At 32.1% G+C, this 16,060-nt stretch overlaps 1 protein-coding gene across 1 annotated transcript in view; it reads right to left on the reverse strand.

Moving 5' to 3' along the window:
- The window catches only part of LOC111704744 (uncharacterized), a 15,177-nt gene extending 14,575 nt beyond the window's left edge, over positions 1–602 (reverse strand). Inside the window, exon 1 of the mRNA XM_023477078.1 lies at positions 586–602. Coding sequence (XP_023332846.1) covers positions 586–602 — 17 coding nt within the window. The remainder of the gene's footprint in view (positions 1–585) is intronic.
- Positions 603–16,060: the final 15,458 nt, after the last annotated feature.

Genomic DNA, 16,060 nt, shown 5'->3' on the forward strand with positions numbered 1-16,060 from the left:
GGGGAGTGGGAAGGGGGAGGGGGTACTTTTGTAACCCAACACCCTGGTTCAGTTAGTGAAGCTAAGAAATGTGTGTTCCATCTCGAGTTACAACTTCATTAACCCTTCATATCTGCTAAATAGACAACATGAAGTCAAATTTTAAAAAAGTTTTCAACGTCAAATAGTTGATTTATTTTAAGTTATTGAGGCTAACAGTTAAAAATCTTCAAAATATCAAAAAATTGAAATACAACCTTTCTTCGTTGCTTTCATTTCTCTGTGAAAAGTAATTGATTAATTGATTGATTTATGCCAAAAGCAACATTTTCAATTATAAAGGGACAGGAAACGCGTTTTCAAGTTGTCCTCGATTAATGCATATCCGATTCCCGAAGATACCTTAAAAAAACTTTGTCTAATCAGACATAAATTAAATATTTATGTTTTTTGAAAACTGTACTTTCATTAGTGGCTTCTCTGCAAAAGTGACTTGCGAAATTCCTGATTCAAAAACATTGGAGAAATTATTAGGTTTAAACACTTTTTTGAACTAGGAAAAGGACGTTAGCTTCCCCACATTATTTATCATTAAGAATTAAGTACCTTTGAAAATCCTTCATGCCCCCTTTTTTAATGGAGGGTCACTTAAAATTACGCCTACAGTCCCTTTAAGGTCTCATCGCAGTTCTTATAAATTCTACACCAAGTTATAATTACTTAATTAGAACTATTAACAAAATCATTCTGAACACTCAGTCTAGTCTCTCTAGAACTAATTAAAAGTTTTGACCCCTCCCTCCTCAATTTCNTAGATAGATAGATAGATAGATAGATAGATAGATAGATAGATAGATAGATAGATAGATAGATAGATAGATAGATAGATAGATAGATAGATAGATAGATAGATAGATAGATAGATAGATAGATAGATAGATAGATAGATAGATAGATAGATAGATAGATAGATAGATAGATAGATAGATAGATAGATAGATAGATAGATAGATAGATAGATAGATAGATAGATAGATAGATAGATAGATAGATAGATAGATAGATAGATAGATAGATAGATAGATAGATAGATAGATAGATAGATAGATAGATAGATAGATAGATAGATAGATAGATAGATAGATAGATAGATAGATAGATAGATAGATAGATAGATAGATAGATAGATAGATAGATAGATAGATAGATAGATAGATAGATAGATAGATAGATAGATAGATAGATAGATAGATAGATAGATAGATAGATAGATAGATAGATAGATAGATAGATAGATAGATAGATAGATAGATAGATAGATAGATAGATAGATAGATAGATAGATAGACGACTATAACCTATTATGGTGGTAAGGAAGACAAAATACATGAAATACACGTAGTTCAAGGAACACTGATGGGAGACAAGAATATACGTGTAAACATTAGAAGATAGATAGATAGATAGATAGATAGATAGATAGATAGATAGATATATAGATAGATAGATAGATAGATAGATAGATAGATATGACATTTCACCAATTGCCCCTGTTTTTTTCTTTTATATTTTCGTATTCCCTATCTCCAAGAAGGGGCTCGGGCCTCCTCAGAATATACAGGTAGGTGCTGGCACGCTTTAAGCTAAAGAAAAGTATTTAGAACTGCTTGAGGGGTGTTTCAGGGTTTAAAGAGGAAATCATTAAATCCAAACACAAGTTAAACCAAGCTTCTTCGTGGTTTGTCTTAAAGGGACCTCAGACCTATTTTAAAGAGACCCTCCATGAAGATCTATCATTTTCAAAAGTGGCTTTAATTCTGCTCCGTAAACAATATAGAAAATTATCAGAACTAGCCACTTTTTTGAAGCTTGAAGAAAACGACGATATCTCTCACAATATTGATCAGATTAAGGTTTCAAAGGTACCGGTGTGAATCGAGTTCCTTATTTTTAAAGGGACCGTTCACTTTTTGAAGGGAATTTTTATGACGACAGTTTCTCTTTAAACATAGAACATTTGTTTTAATAAACACCCGTTTAGATACAGTTTAGCAGTTTGAATAGATTCTATACAAGAGGAACTATTTATTGCATGACAGTGATCAACTTATTTTTTCATTTACTAATTATTATCCCAATTAGAATAATTTGTGATATGTTGAATGTATGTATCTTAATGAATTTATAAAACATTCTTCCAATCCCCATTCCCTATTCCCTTGGCACTTTTTAAAATACTGGAAGAAAAATATCCAAAAGAAAATTTTCTGACGAAATTGTTTCCCCTAAATTCTAAAAGGGATTTTTATCCGTCTGACGTCTCCTCTTGAAAAAAAGGCAAAATGAAGAATCCTATTCTAGGATAAAAAAGAGATTTCTTAAAATCTTTTCTTCTTTTAATTGTTAAACTATCTGAGACAGAGAACTGAGAGCAATTCTAAATATTGGAATGCATAAATGCAGAAAATACAAAAGTACAATATTTTTATTGACTGATTCTAAAATAATGCTTATTTTGTGGTTATAGCTTAGAAAGAGAAATAAAACAGCTGTATTTAGGGTGTCCCAGTCAATATAGTCCGGCGGCCGGCACCCCCCTGACTAGGAGACAAAATTTGAGACAAAAATAGACATTTTTAAAAAAGAAATACATTCTCATAAATCCGCAAATCACTTTCATAGAGAATAGTCAATTGTTTGATGGAAAAACATTGATATCTCTTACATTAATATGCAGATAAATGTTTAGAGAGGGTACTGTTGTGAATCAGATATGTAACTTTTAATGGAGGATCATTTGAATAAACTACTAAAAGAAAATCTTGTCACTCCTGGGCCAAAAATAATGGTCACTTTTAAAGAAAAACTTGGCCAAAAAATGTCACTCTTAAACGCAATTATGTCGCTCGTGGACAAAAACATGTCACTTTTAATTTTCTACTGAAAGAAATTTTGTTATTCCTACGAAACTAACTACGAAACTAACAAAATCTAGCACTAAATGAATGAAAACTCAAGACAATATTCCCACGAAGCTTCATCAACTTTCCTTAAGGTTTAAAACTAAAACCAGGTCCATGGAGCCTGGAATACGAAGAAAATAATTGCGTTTTCCACCTGTATTATCACATTTGTAATTTGACATACATAGGACCCGCACTTGTTTATGGATTTGATGGATTGCACAGATACAGCAAAGAAAAAACGTATAAATAATCTGTTCAAACTTTTTGTAAAATAAGACACACAATTATGCTTTAGCCCTATAGAAAGTTAAATCAGGGTTTGTTACAAAACCCATTTTTTTGGAACATATATAAAATAATGAAAAAGTTGAAAATTATTAATTATCAATTTCATTTTTATTATTTGTAAATTAGAAAGGTTTGATTTTAAAAAATTATGCCTGAACTTTGATTAAATATTTAGATACAATATCTTTCTAGCATATAATATCTAAAATTTATATAATTTTACCGTTTTTTATATCCTAATAATTTTCACTGTTTTTTATTCTTTTAGTCGTTATCTCAATTTAGCAGAGAGATAAAGAGATAGTTTAAACGAGTTCAGATAGAATTAACAGCGAGAGCTTTCACGTCTATATGGAAAAGAGACTCAGACTGGGCGGAATATCTCCGAGTACTGACTGCTGAGCTGCTGAGTAGAAGTTAGAATACGGTTTCTCAACCGGCGACTCAGGCTGCAGTTCCGTCCCGGTCTGACGATACGCGGACGATATTCTGTGGTTAGGCCGATGACGTATAAACACAAGTAGGGGAAGGGGAGGGGATTTAACAAAAACTGGAGTAATTAATCAAAATAATAAATAATCAAGGAAAGCTTGCTTTATAACCTTATCTACAGACATTGTCAAACGGACATTTTAAAGGGACTGTAAGCCTAATTTCAATGTTTTTAAATTATGAAGTGGCATCTTGATTCACAAAGGTACCCTTCTGATAAAGCATGTTTGAGATATTCTTATTTTTCTAGCTGAAAGTTGATTATTTTCCACTTTGGGTTATCTAAATATTGATGGGGTAATGAAGGCAATTGCCAGAATTCTACATTAAAACGCTTGTGTTGATTTTATTAAAATTCCCCTAAGTTAAGTGATTTTTACATTTTTACATAGCGTAACATTGTATAGTTTAAAATCAATAAAACACTCCCCTGTGTTAAGTAGAAATACTTTATATAAACACGCAACCAAGGATTTAGTAATACGGAGAGTGCTCGTGAAAATTACGAAAAATATTTTGGAACTATGGATACAATTAGGGACTATTATTTTACTACAAAACTAGTTTAAAATTAAATGGATATCTGAATACTGGGAGTACACTACTAACGAGAGTCAAGCAAGGGCGTATACAGGAAACTTTTTCCAAGGCCAAGAGCTTATCTCCGTTGGGGATTAAAACCCCCTCAAAAGTTGGGACACATAGTTTTCACTTTTCCAAGGAAGGGGGGTGGCTCAGCCTCTAAAGCCCCCCCCCCAAATGCAGTTTTAAAAATATCTATTCTTTGTTCTTACCTTACGTCTTTTATTTCTAAAGAAGTAAATTTTTTTTTGGTAATTTAACTAATTTTGAAAATATACATAGGCAATATTCACCATTTTTAAGGTAAAAACAAACACAAACTTTACTCTTATACGGATATAAGGGTTCCAGGTCAAATTTTTGACAAATCACTAGTTCGACTTTGTGACCTCATAGCTCTTCTCATAAAGATTTACGCATAAGAAGGAGAAAATTTACAAGACCGCAGCATACTAGAAATTCAAAACTTTTTTCATTTCACGAGATCTTTCAAATCTTCTTAATTTTATCAAAATGAATTGAGTTTTTGACACTATGAATTCTGTTAGATCAATAAATCTAAGTTTGAAATATCAAAGGTTTACCCAATCAGGTTGCAAAGCAAAGCAGCTTAGTTTAATGTAGCTGCACCGTTCAAAACTGTTACCCTGCACCGTTCAAAACTGTAACCCATATGAAGGACTAAAAACTCTTCATAGTGAAATCGGTGATTTCTAAAAAGTATAATTTTCTAGTAAAAAGTGACACCAACACTGTGACTTGGATGGATGTTGAAAGATTGCATGGATAATGAGCACCAAGCCATCATTGATCATTCATCAATTCATCCCCTTGTCATCTATTCACCATTCATCATTCATCAATTTATCCTCTTGTCATCCACTCATCAAGTCATCCACTTGTCTCCCATTCCTTATTCATCAATTTATCCTCTTGTCATCCATTCATCAATTCATTCTCTTTTCACCTATTCATCCTGTCATCCCCTTGTCATCCATTCATCATTCATTAATTCATCCCCACGTCATCCATCCACCATTCATCATTCATCAAACCATCCCCTTTTTCATACATCCACCATTCATCATTCATTAATTAATACCCTTGTCATCCATCCACATTCATCATTCATCAAATCATCCCCTTGTCATCCATCCACCATTCATCATTCATTAATTCATACCCTTGTCATACATCCACCATTTATCATTCATTAATTCATACCCTTGTCATACATCCACCATTCATCATTCATTAATTCATACCCTTGTCCTACATCCACCATTCATCAATTTGTTAAATATCTAAAAATGTTCCCAGAGGTCAAAACTTTTTCGTTGTAATCCCTGGATCAAGCAGTTATCTTGTTTAATCCCTGGATCAAGCAGTTATCTTGTTTAATTCTAAGCTACGGATTAAATTAATTCCTAATATCACTGGTATCTTGCAAGAAGAACTAAAATCATTGTCCTCTCTAACATAATAAGTTGACACAATTGATAAAGGTTCCTATAGCGTTGTTAGAGATTAGCAAAATTTAAACTCAACAGTTTTAACCTACGGATATTTTGAGACATACATTAATAAAGGATTAGCCACAAAGAGAGTAGAAACTCGAACGACGACCAGAAACTCTTTAAAAATGTTAAATTTGGTCTTCCGTTTTATGTCTTTTTTCTAGTGTTATGTAATTTATTTGTCTATGGAACGAAAGAAACAAATGCATGGCTCGAGGCAATAATAAATGTCAGTTAAAAAACTGAATAAATTTTGTAAAGTTGTCTCATCTTTTGTGGGTAACCCTGTATAGCAGCTGCAAAAACTGCATTTTCAATTAAAATAGGGAATGACGAGTAACTATACTACAGTCATTAAGATGCAGTTTTGTTATCACCTCACAAAAAGCTTTTTGTCTCCGGCGCATAATAGCTGCTAGACAAATGTCAGGCTTAGTCGGCACTCAGCAGGGAGAAAGTTGGTTTCTTAATTTCTTCAGTGTCTGCAAGGAACTTATAAAGGGATTGGTCATCTATTTCAAAATGGATGTGGTGTCCCATTTTTTCTTTAAATGTATATTACAAGAAGATATTTATTTGAGTAGTAACAAATCAAGAGAAACGTTTCTTTAATAGAGTGGTACAATTTACTATTGTACCCTTGGAAGCTTTGTCTCTTCAAGAATGTGTTTGATGTCCATGTTTATATATGTGTTGTTTCAAATGTGGTTTATCGATAAATGTGACTTGTGGATTACTTCTCCAGGTACAATGGGAGGAAATTCTGAAAATTAAACACTTTGGAAGCTTGAAAAACCACGTTATCTTCCACATTGTTGATCAGAGAAAGATTTAAAGGGTACCGTTGTGAATCTGAAATGTCCATATTTTTAATGGAAGATTACTTGAAATTACAACTATCAGTCCCTTTAAATTCATGGAATTCATTTATAAGCATAAACAAATGAATTTTATTTTCCAACGAAACTGTAGTTAATAATATTTGAATAAAATTTTCAAAAATATTTAAGCTATACATCATAATGCATTGTATGGTTTAAGTTTATCTATCATATCTAATATGTAATATCTTTTCTCCAACCAGCGATGTTTATACAATTCACATTGGAAAGTCCAAACGGGAAAAATTTATAAATCCATGAAGCCAGCGTCCGTCTCCCTCTCAAATTTGTTTTAGTTTATACTTCAAACATAAATATATATATATATATCCAATATATAAATATATAGATATATCCGTATTCCCTATCTCNTTCAATCTTCACACATGTGCAATTATTTTCATAAATGTTTTCTCTCCAACAGGGGGAAAGTTTTTTTTACTTAAAAGACTCAAAAAGAGTCAAAATTAATGACTGAAGACTAAAAATCTAGATTTTTAACTTTTCACACATTATAGTTTATTAAGACAGATATTTTTCCTGTTTTGCACTAGAGTTTCTTTCCCTTAAGCATGCTATTGAGAAGCTATTCTGAAAATAGGAACAAAAAATTCCAAAAATAGAATCAAAAACATCAAGATGCAAAGCACATTTTTATTTTCTTCTGAGTGCCTCGAAATCCTAGGGGGGCGAATGTCCCCCGCCCCCCCTGTATCCGCCCCTGCTCTCCAAAAGTACGAGACATGTTTCTTAGATCGCACTTCTAGATTATTATTTGTTTAAGATGGTTTTGGTGAATATTTCTGTCTTACTCACAGCTAAGATATAAAAGTCATAAAATCATTGGTTATTGTTTGGTTGTTGTAGCGTCCATTTTTGCATGATGTTGAGGGCTGTTGTGATACGAGGTTATCAAAAAACAAAAACAAGTAAAAACATAAATGTAGAGAAGCATTTTGAAATACATAGATTTAGGACTGGTTCTTGGTTTTGATATATGCGAAACACGTAAAATGTTGTACCAAGCAAATAAATGCAATAAGAATTAGGGGGGAAAATAAATTGGATTACTTTAATTGAAAAGAATTATATGCAATACTAGCTGAAGGGCCCGGCGTTGCCCGTGGAATTTTTTTAAAAAATTAGAGTTTTGCAAAAAAAAAAAAAATTTTAGAATTTTTTTAGTCTATGTTACCCCCAGGGTACCCATGAGTTCTCTCAAAAAAATTCAGTCCATTTGGTCCAGCCGTTTGGTCGGCTATTCGCAACATATATACGAATGTCTTGTCTTATTATATAGAAATACGATTTTTTGTGTGAATGTAATTTCATTGCTTTGATAAAATCGTGCTATAATCATCATTTTTTTTAAATTTTAATATTGGGTCTTTGTCTTGTTACGGGATTTTAACATTTTTCAAGGAACCGCCTGACAGAAGAGCTGCTTGCCTGATTCACAAAGGTCACGTTATAAGTTTATCTTAAAAAGCGTAGAATTAAAATTATGTTTACAATTCAGCCTCTCTTTGTTTTCTGTTCATTAAAATGTACTGTGTTTGTTTGTTTGTTTGGTGTTTGTTTATTTGTTTGTTTGTTGGGTGCTTGTTTATCTTTTGGATGTTTGTTTATTTGTTTGTTTGTTGGATGCTTGTTTATTTTTTTGTTTGTTGGATGTTTGTTTGTTTGTTGAATGTTTGCTTGTTTGTTGGATGTTTTTCAGTTTGTTTATTTCTTTGTATGTTTATTTGTTTGTTTATTTGTTTTTTTAAATGTTTGTTTATTTGTTTGTTTATTTGTTTGTTTATATGTTTGTTTATTTTTTTGTTTATTTGTTTGTTTATTTGTTTGTTTGTTAGTTTGATTGTTTTATTTTCTTTGTTTATTTGTTTGTTTGTCTGTTTATGATGATAAGGTATCTTATCTATAAATTTTAATCATTATATATTTCCTATCTCTCTCATGCTTAGATTCTAATTGTTTATCACCCTGTCTTTGTTTAATGTCTATAGAACAGTAATTAATGTCCTTTTTATGTCTATCTTTCTATTTATTTATCTCTTTATCTATCTATTAGTATCCTTGATTGGAAATTTTTAATTTACGAAATGTATGTATTTAATCCTTATACAAATCTCTCAAAAATGTAAACGAATTTGTCGTTATTATTCATGTAAACTATGTTGTACAATTTAAATAATAAGACAATAAATATTTAGATCTCAAAAAAATTTTCATTTGTTTCTTATAATTTGTTTATTTTAGTAAAGTGCTATATTTCCTGAGGAAAATTATTGTAAATTTTTGTTTTATTAGTTTAAAAAAACGCATTATGTGATAGAAAAATGTACAAAAATTTTATTTGTTCAGACGGGAAACATTTTGTTTATAAAATTCCCTTTTAAATTTAATGTAAAATTAAAAAGTGAAATACATATAAAGATATGCATGATATATATTTATATATACTTGATATATATATGATATTTATTTTTATATATATTCCTTCTGTATACTACTATGCATATGCAGGGTTTTCCACAAAGGATGAGACTTCAGAGACGAATTCAGTTATAAAATTCATAAATAGTTTCTTGCTTTGGCAAAATATAGGTTTAACCCTGAAATCGGTAGAATTAAAGAGGTTTAGGATGTCATTGAAATGTCATCCTTTGCGGGTAAACCTGTATATAGTATAAACATTAAACAATGTGACAAATGTATGTTAATATATCTATCTATCGAATATTTTGATTTCTCTGATAAATTCTTCTATATCCTAGTTGATTTTTCTACTTGTTTATGTGTAGTCTACAGTCTACACCATCTGTATTTATGACAATCAGACTTATATAATAATGATCCATTAATCATATTTATTTATAATAAGTATTTATATGTGTCCAGTCAACTAGAAGAAGATTATCCAATTATTTTTGTTCTTGAATATTTATTAGTGATAAGGTTTACAGGACGCTTTGCGCCCATCTTTAAAATCACTCCTGTATGTCGGTCCATTAGCGCCTGATCCAATTAAGGTTCAATCATGTGTTTGATGTCTATTCTGAACCAATAGAAATAGTATGGCGGTATAACATCTAACTTTCCATCTATCTCATCATCTAATTAGAGATACAGAATCCTTCAATCCGCGCTATCAGTAAATGGAAATATTTACTTCTACTGAAACTGTGGGGAAATAATTCTAGTTTGTGTTTCTGATTTATATTGTATTTTCAAGCCTTTCGTAAAGGAATTGAGTTTTTGCCACGAGCTCATATTTTCTAATCCATCTATCCTTTGCAACCTGACGTTGTTAACCTTTTATATTTCAAACTCAGACTATTTAATCTAACAGAATTTATAGATTGAAATATCAGAGGTCCACAAAATCAAGTTGCAAAGATATAGGGATTAGAAAATCAGAGTTTGTGGCAGAAACTCAACTCCTTTTGAAGAAAAAATGTTAAACGTAAAGTTGTATAAAATTCGTTAGTCTTTTAGTTCTATTTCTCTGTTTGTTAACTTTCTCATAGTTTTCATTTATTTCTGGAGATTTTATTTCATTTTCTTATACAATATACATATTTTCAGTTCTTTCTTTGTTTAAAGTATCTATTATCCGATAAAAGGAATAAATAGGAGTTTAAAACAATCCAATAATGGGATTTATCAATCATAGAATAGTTGTATCAGCTTTTTATTTCTATACCTAGGATAAACTGTATTTAATAAGATTAAACAAGATTAAACAATCAGAAATTCGGTTTATTTAAAGGGACTGTAAACGTATTAATTATAAGTGATACTTCATTTTAAGATTCAAAATGGTTTCCTTTAAAGGGAGAGACCGGCTATGTAAGGTAGTTAAACTGAGTATGCAGTGTTGTGGACCAATTCTTTAGGATTCATTTGAGACATATAAAACATATAAAGATTATCTCTTATCATCGAAAATAAGTAATCTTATTCAATTATTAGTTTCTTTAATCTCTCTTTGATTACAAAGATTTTCTGCAGAATTTCTGGAATTTTTATTAAAAAGACGACATTTGAAGAATTTGAAGAAATCTGCGAACAAATTCATAGAAAATAAGAAATTCAATATAATGATGAAGACAAAATAATTGATTCTGACATTGATTTATTGACATTTTTTTTTTGAGAAATATGTTCCTAAACATCTAAATAGTATACTTTAGTATTTTTACTATATTTTTCGTCGTCGTTGTTTAATAATTTTTTAAAAATCGATTCTGAAAACGTACCCTCCAAATTCATTATTTTGAACGTCGACTTTGCACTCAAACTCAGTAATTATCCATCGTGGAAAAGTTTTATATGTCTCAAATGAATCCTTAAGAATTTGTCCACAACACTGCATACTCAGTTTAACTACCTTACATAGCCGGTCTGTCCCTTTAAACTTTTATCTGAGTTACAGCATGAGGAACTGAAACGAAGAACGTTTTACTTCATTGTCTCTTGTACATAAATTCGTAAGTTACTATTAGAGAAATCACCAGAAAAAAATCTAATTTCAAATAGAAAAACATTTATATCTCACAACACAGGTGTAAAGGTTACCGTGAATCATTTATGTCACTCCAAAAATGGGGGGTCACTACAATCTTCAGAATTTGAAACTTTTGAACAATAACCATCTATAAGAAGGCTAATCATCACCCGTTATTGCACACTCTTTAAGATCGCACGTTCAGAATTCAAATTAAGCACGTTTAGGTGATTTGAGCACTTTTCAGGCCTTATCATACACTTTGCAAGTTTTTGTTTTACAATAAACAGGGTTTTCAGTTTTTCATTTTCAAATTTGTTATCCAATGTGCACGTTTTAGGTTCGAATCAAGTACGTTTAGTCATACATCCAGATATAATGATGAGAAATATTATAGAATAAAAATCTCATCTATATATAAATTTGGCTTGTCTGTTTGTTTGTTTGTCTGTCTGTTTGTATCCAATAAACGTCAAAACGGCTGAACCGATCGGGCCCAATTTTTTTGTGGGACATCACGTGACCACAGGGAAGGTTTATGAATGATAAAAATTTTAAAAATGTGTTTTTAAGGTTTTCAATTTTGTAAAAAAAATCTAAATTCTTGAACATTTTTTTCTTCTGTGTTTTAAAATGTAAACAAAAAGAACATGTTCACAATTTAAATAGAAGATGGGCGCGAAGCGCCCTAAAAGCCTAGGTAATTTAATAATTAATTCCTTTGAAATTTTAGGTTTTGAAAATGCCCAAAAATTAATAAATCGAACCATGCAATGATGAGCGCTGATTAGTATCTAAAATCAGCGTTTTATAGACACCCTGTATAACGTTGGTTGGTTTGCTTTGAACATTGAGCACACCTTCAACGTAAATTCAGCAAAATAAGAAAAAAAACACTCCTCTAAGCTATTCATGACGTCATTGCTGTTTATTATTTTATTAGCCTGTAAACATTTATTTGTGGTTTAGTATACTATAGGACTCGTTGGACGGACAGTGAATTACTGGTTTAATTGATGAATTAATTAATGATGTTAACAAATTATTATAATACCCAGCTGCAGTGTATTGTGACATTAGCGCTTGGTAGTCATTCCCACTTCTGCTAATTTGTCCGTCCTTATAGTTCATGTGTCCGTCCTTACAGCTTGTGTGTCCGTCCTTACAGTTGTGGGTCCGTCCTTACATTTTTTGTGCGTTCGTCCTAACAGTTTGTGTGTCCGTCCTTACAGTTTGTGTGTCTGTCCTTACAGTTTTTGTGTCCGTCCTTACAGTTTGTGTGTGCGTCCTTACAGTCGGTGTGTCTGTTCTTACAGTTTGTGTGTCCGTTCTTAAATATTGTGTGTCTTTCCTTACAGTTTGTGTGTCCGTCCTTATAGTCTGTGTGTCCGTCATTACAGTTTGTGTATCCGTCCTAAGTACTTATAGTCGGTGTGTCCGCCCTTACAGTTTGTGTCTGCGTCCTTACAGTTTTTGTGTCCGTCCTTACAGTTTGTGCGTCCGTCCTTACAGTTTGTGTGTCCGTCCTTACAGTTTGTGTGTCCGTCCTTACAGGTTGTGTGTTCGTCCTTACAGTCTGTATGCCCGTACTTACAATTTGTGTATTCTTCTTACAGTGTGTGTGTCCGTCCTTACATCCTGTCTGTCCGTCGTTACAGTCTGTCTGTCCGTCCTTACAGAATTGTGTGTCCCTTCTGCAGTTTGTGTGTCCGTCCTCACAGTCCGAATGCTCAGTTAAGAGTGATTCACAACAATACCCTTGAAACGTCTTTATCTGATAAAAAATGTGGAAGATATTGTCGTTTTTCTGGGTTTAAAAGTCTTAAATTCTGATAATTCACATACTTTTTCCTGGTATAGAAATACGCAAGTAATTTTTGTAGAGATACCACATTTGGAAATAATCAGTTTTCAAAATTATAAACCTTGATATTTAATTCAAATCAAATTTAATCAAATCTGATTTTATATTACTTTATATACGAGAAACGTTCAATAAGTTTCACATAAAATTTTTCAATGGTACTTCTATAGACATCTCAGCCCTGTTCATCCCGATTAATTTGCTCTGGCCACAGCTATTGTCGATCAGATGTTATACTGGACGCCATTAGCTTTCTGCTGGAGCCCGTTTATGTTGCTTGTCACAGCCAAAATACCTCATCTGTAGACTCAAACTTTATCCATTTACGCGTATTCTAGAGATTTTATAACCTTAAAAATTCAAGGGAGGCCGGAGGATAAGCTTTTATTGTAGAAAGGCTCCTTGAGGGGTTCTTAAAGTTTTAATCTACGTTTTTATAGTAAACAAATTAGTATTTTTTCCTAGGGCCTCTTTTAAACAAATGGTGTCTAAATCTTTTCCATTTCGAAATCTTGCTTTACAACGTTGTATGTGCAGTATCATCGCAGAGATGTCAAACTCATGATCTCATCGACAATCATTAACTAAGAAGCCTTGTGAATTTGAGTTGAGAATTTTACAATTGTGTGGACTATTTATGGGGTCTTCGTTGCGTATATATAAGGAGAAAATGGTTAAAACGCACCATGTCCTCCTTTTATATCCAACAGATAGAAGACGAACTAGTAGCGATCAAAACCTAATTCAATTCGGGATCAGCTTATAACCCCCTTTAAAGGCTATACCGGCCCCATAGCCTCTTGGTTTCTTATTTTGATCCTGAATCCTTCCTTGGTATTCCAGATGTAAAATATGTATCCTCATATACATATCAAATCCCCAAGTTAATCCCAGGAAGAAGAACTAAAGACATACAGAGATATAAATCTTTATATGTGGTCATAGACATATAGAGATATAAATCTTTTGCAATGTTTCTGTTTATAAGATTTGCGTTTTTGATGTTTTTTTAATTTAAATATCGGGGACAGTCGATCATCTTTAAATTGAAATAGAAATTTTATAAGATTAGAAATTCCTAATTTTCTGAAGGGGAGTGTGTTCAAAGCCCAAAAAGCTTCCGCTGTGTGACTTATTCTAGGCAACCCCATCAATAGACGAATAGTTTTTTTTTGCGATGATTCTATCTTATCAATATTTTTCTTTAAAGTTACGAACCTAATAATATGTTGTAAATATGCAATAATAATAATAATAATATGATAAAGGATACCATCTGCTTGATTGAATGGTTGGATCAAGGCCTGGTTGCATAATCTCCGTGCATTATTAGGTGTGTTGGCTTTAAAATCAGCAGGGGATGATTTCACACCTTAAAAATAAGATAGAGGGTAATAGCGAGGCATAACCGACCATAAAAAAACATCAAAAAAGAGAAATATAATTTTTTTTTTAAAAAGTTTCTTTTCATTATCAGGTTTCAAGTATAAAGCAAAAATCTCATTGCAACGGATGTACATTTTCGTCCTGAATTACTCTTTCGGAATGTAGAAATAAAAGGGATTGGCTTGATGTGTGAAAAATGCCACCTCGCGGGGCGGAAAGAGGGTGCGAGAAACAAATATATAAAAGGGGAAGGGGGGTGATGGGGTCATACAAAGAGAATAGAATATATGTTAGAGGGGAATTTACTGGAAAAAAGTTTAAAACGGCCATTTTGTTGTACTGTTTCCATATTGCAGGTATACTTCACATATTTATGCTATATAACCTTTTGGGCCCTGGAATAAAACTTCTATGCAAAAGACCTAAATAAAAGATGGCAGCAATTGTTATTGAGTTTAATTCTAAACATATAATAAAAGCATTTTTGGCCATAGATTTAAACTAACTGTTTTTTTCTGAAAGAACCCATTGAAGATTTAAAACCTAATCATTGGTTAAAGGGTTTGTTCAAGTAATGACCCCAATGTAAAGATGGCAATGTCCGATATACAACAGTACTATTGAAAAGATAACGTAATATTTCTGACTCTAAAAGTATTTGATACTGATAATTTCTCAATTGCTTCATTTCAGCAAGAAATGTGCAAGTCACTTTTGCAGAGAAACCGCAAATGAAAATAAACAGTTTAAAGAAACTATGACATGGATAACTAATTGATACTTAAGATTAAATAAAGCTATAAAGGTATGCCGAATTGTAAATCGGGCATTACCATCTTTGCACGGAGGGTCACTTGAAATTACGCTTACTGTCCCTTTAAGCAAATTGGGCAAATCGGGCATTGCCATCTTTTCACGGAGGGCACTTGAAATTACGCTTACAGTCCCTTTAAGCAAATCGGGCATTGCCATTTTTGCATGGAGGGTCACTTGAAATTATGCTTACTGCAGTCCCTTTAAATAAAGAATACAGGTAGGGTGGGAAAACATATTATCTTTTTATTTTAAGCCACAATTAGTCTGTATAGATCCCCCCTACGGTATTAATAATTTATCATCTAATTTACAGGAAATCAATTTCTGCAAAAGTTGATTTAATGTTTCTATTAGGGCGTATGCAATATATTATTGAAATGTGGGTGGATTTTGCAAATTCTAAATAATAAATTACAAACTTTTAATTTTGCAACAAAGTATGCAAAATTATATATGAGGGGCCAGACTATATATAGATTCTTAAAAGAAGGGGGGGATTACAATGATAACATGTGTGGGTTGGGGGAACATTCATTATATGTTTTCATAAATATAACTTATCAATTTGTATTTCATGATCTCCCCGTATAAATCAGCCCCCCCCCCGGCCCCCCCTTTATTTTTCTTTTGATCTTTGCTACCAACGCATGCCCTTACCCCTTCCTTCAAATTAGAGAGAATTCCTTAATTGTCTTAACCCCCCCCCCTCCTCCCTATACATTGATTAATATAATACTTTTTAACCAATGTAAGTTTACTGAGAGTTTTTTACCTTT

This window comes from Eurytemora carolleeae, unplaced genomic scaffold (assembly GCF_000591075.1).
Source record: "Eurytemora carolleeae unplaced genomic scaffold, Eaff_2.0 scaffold259, whole genome shotgun sequence".
In the NCBI taxonomy this organism is placed as follows: domain Eukaryota; kingdom Metazoa; phylum Arthropoda; class Copepoda; order Calanoida; family Temoridae; genus Eurytemora; species Eurytemora carolleeae.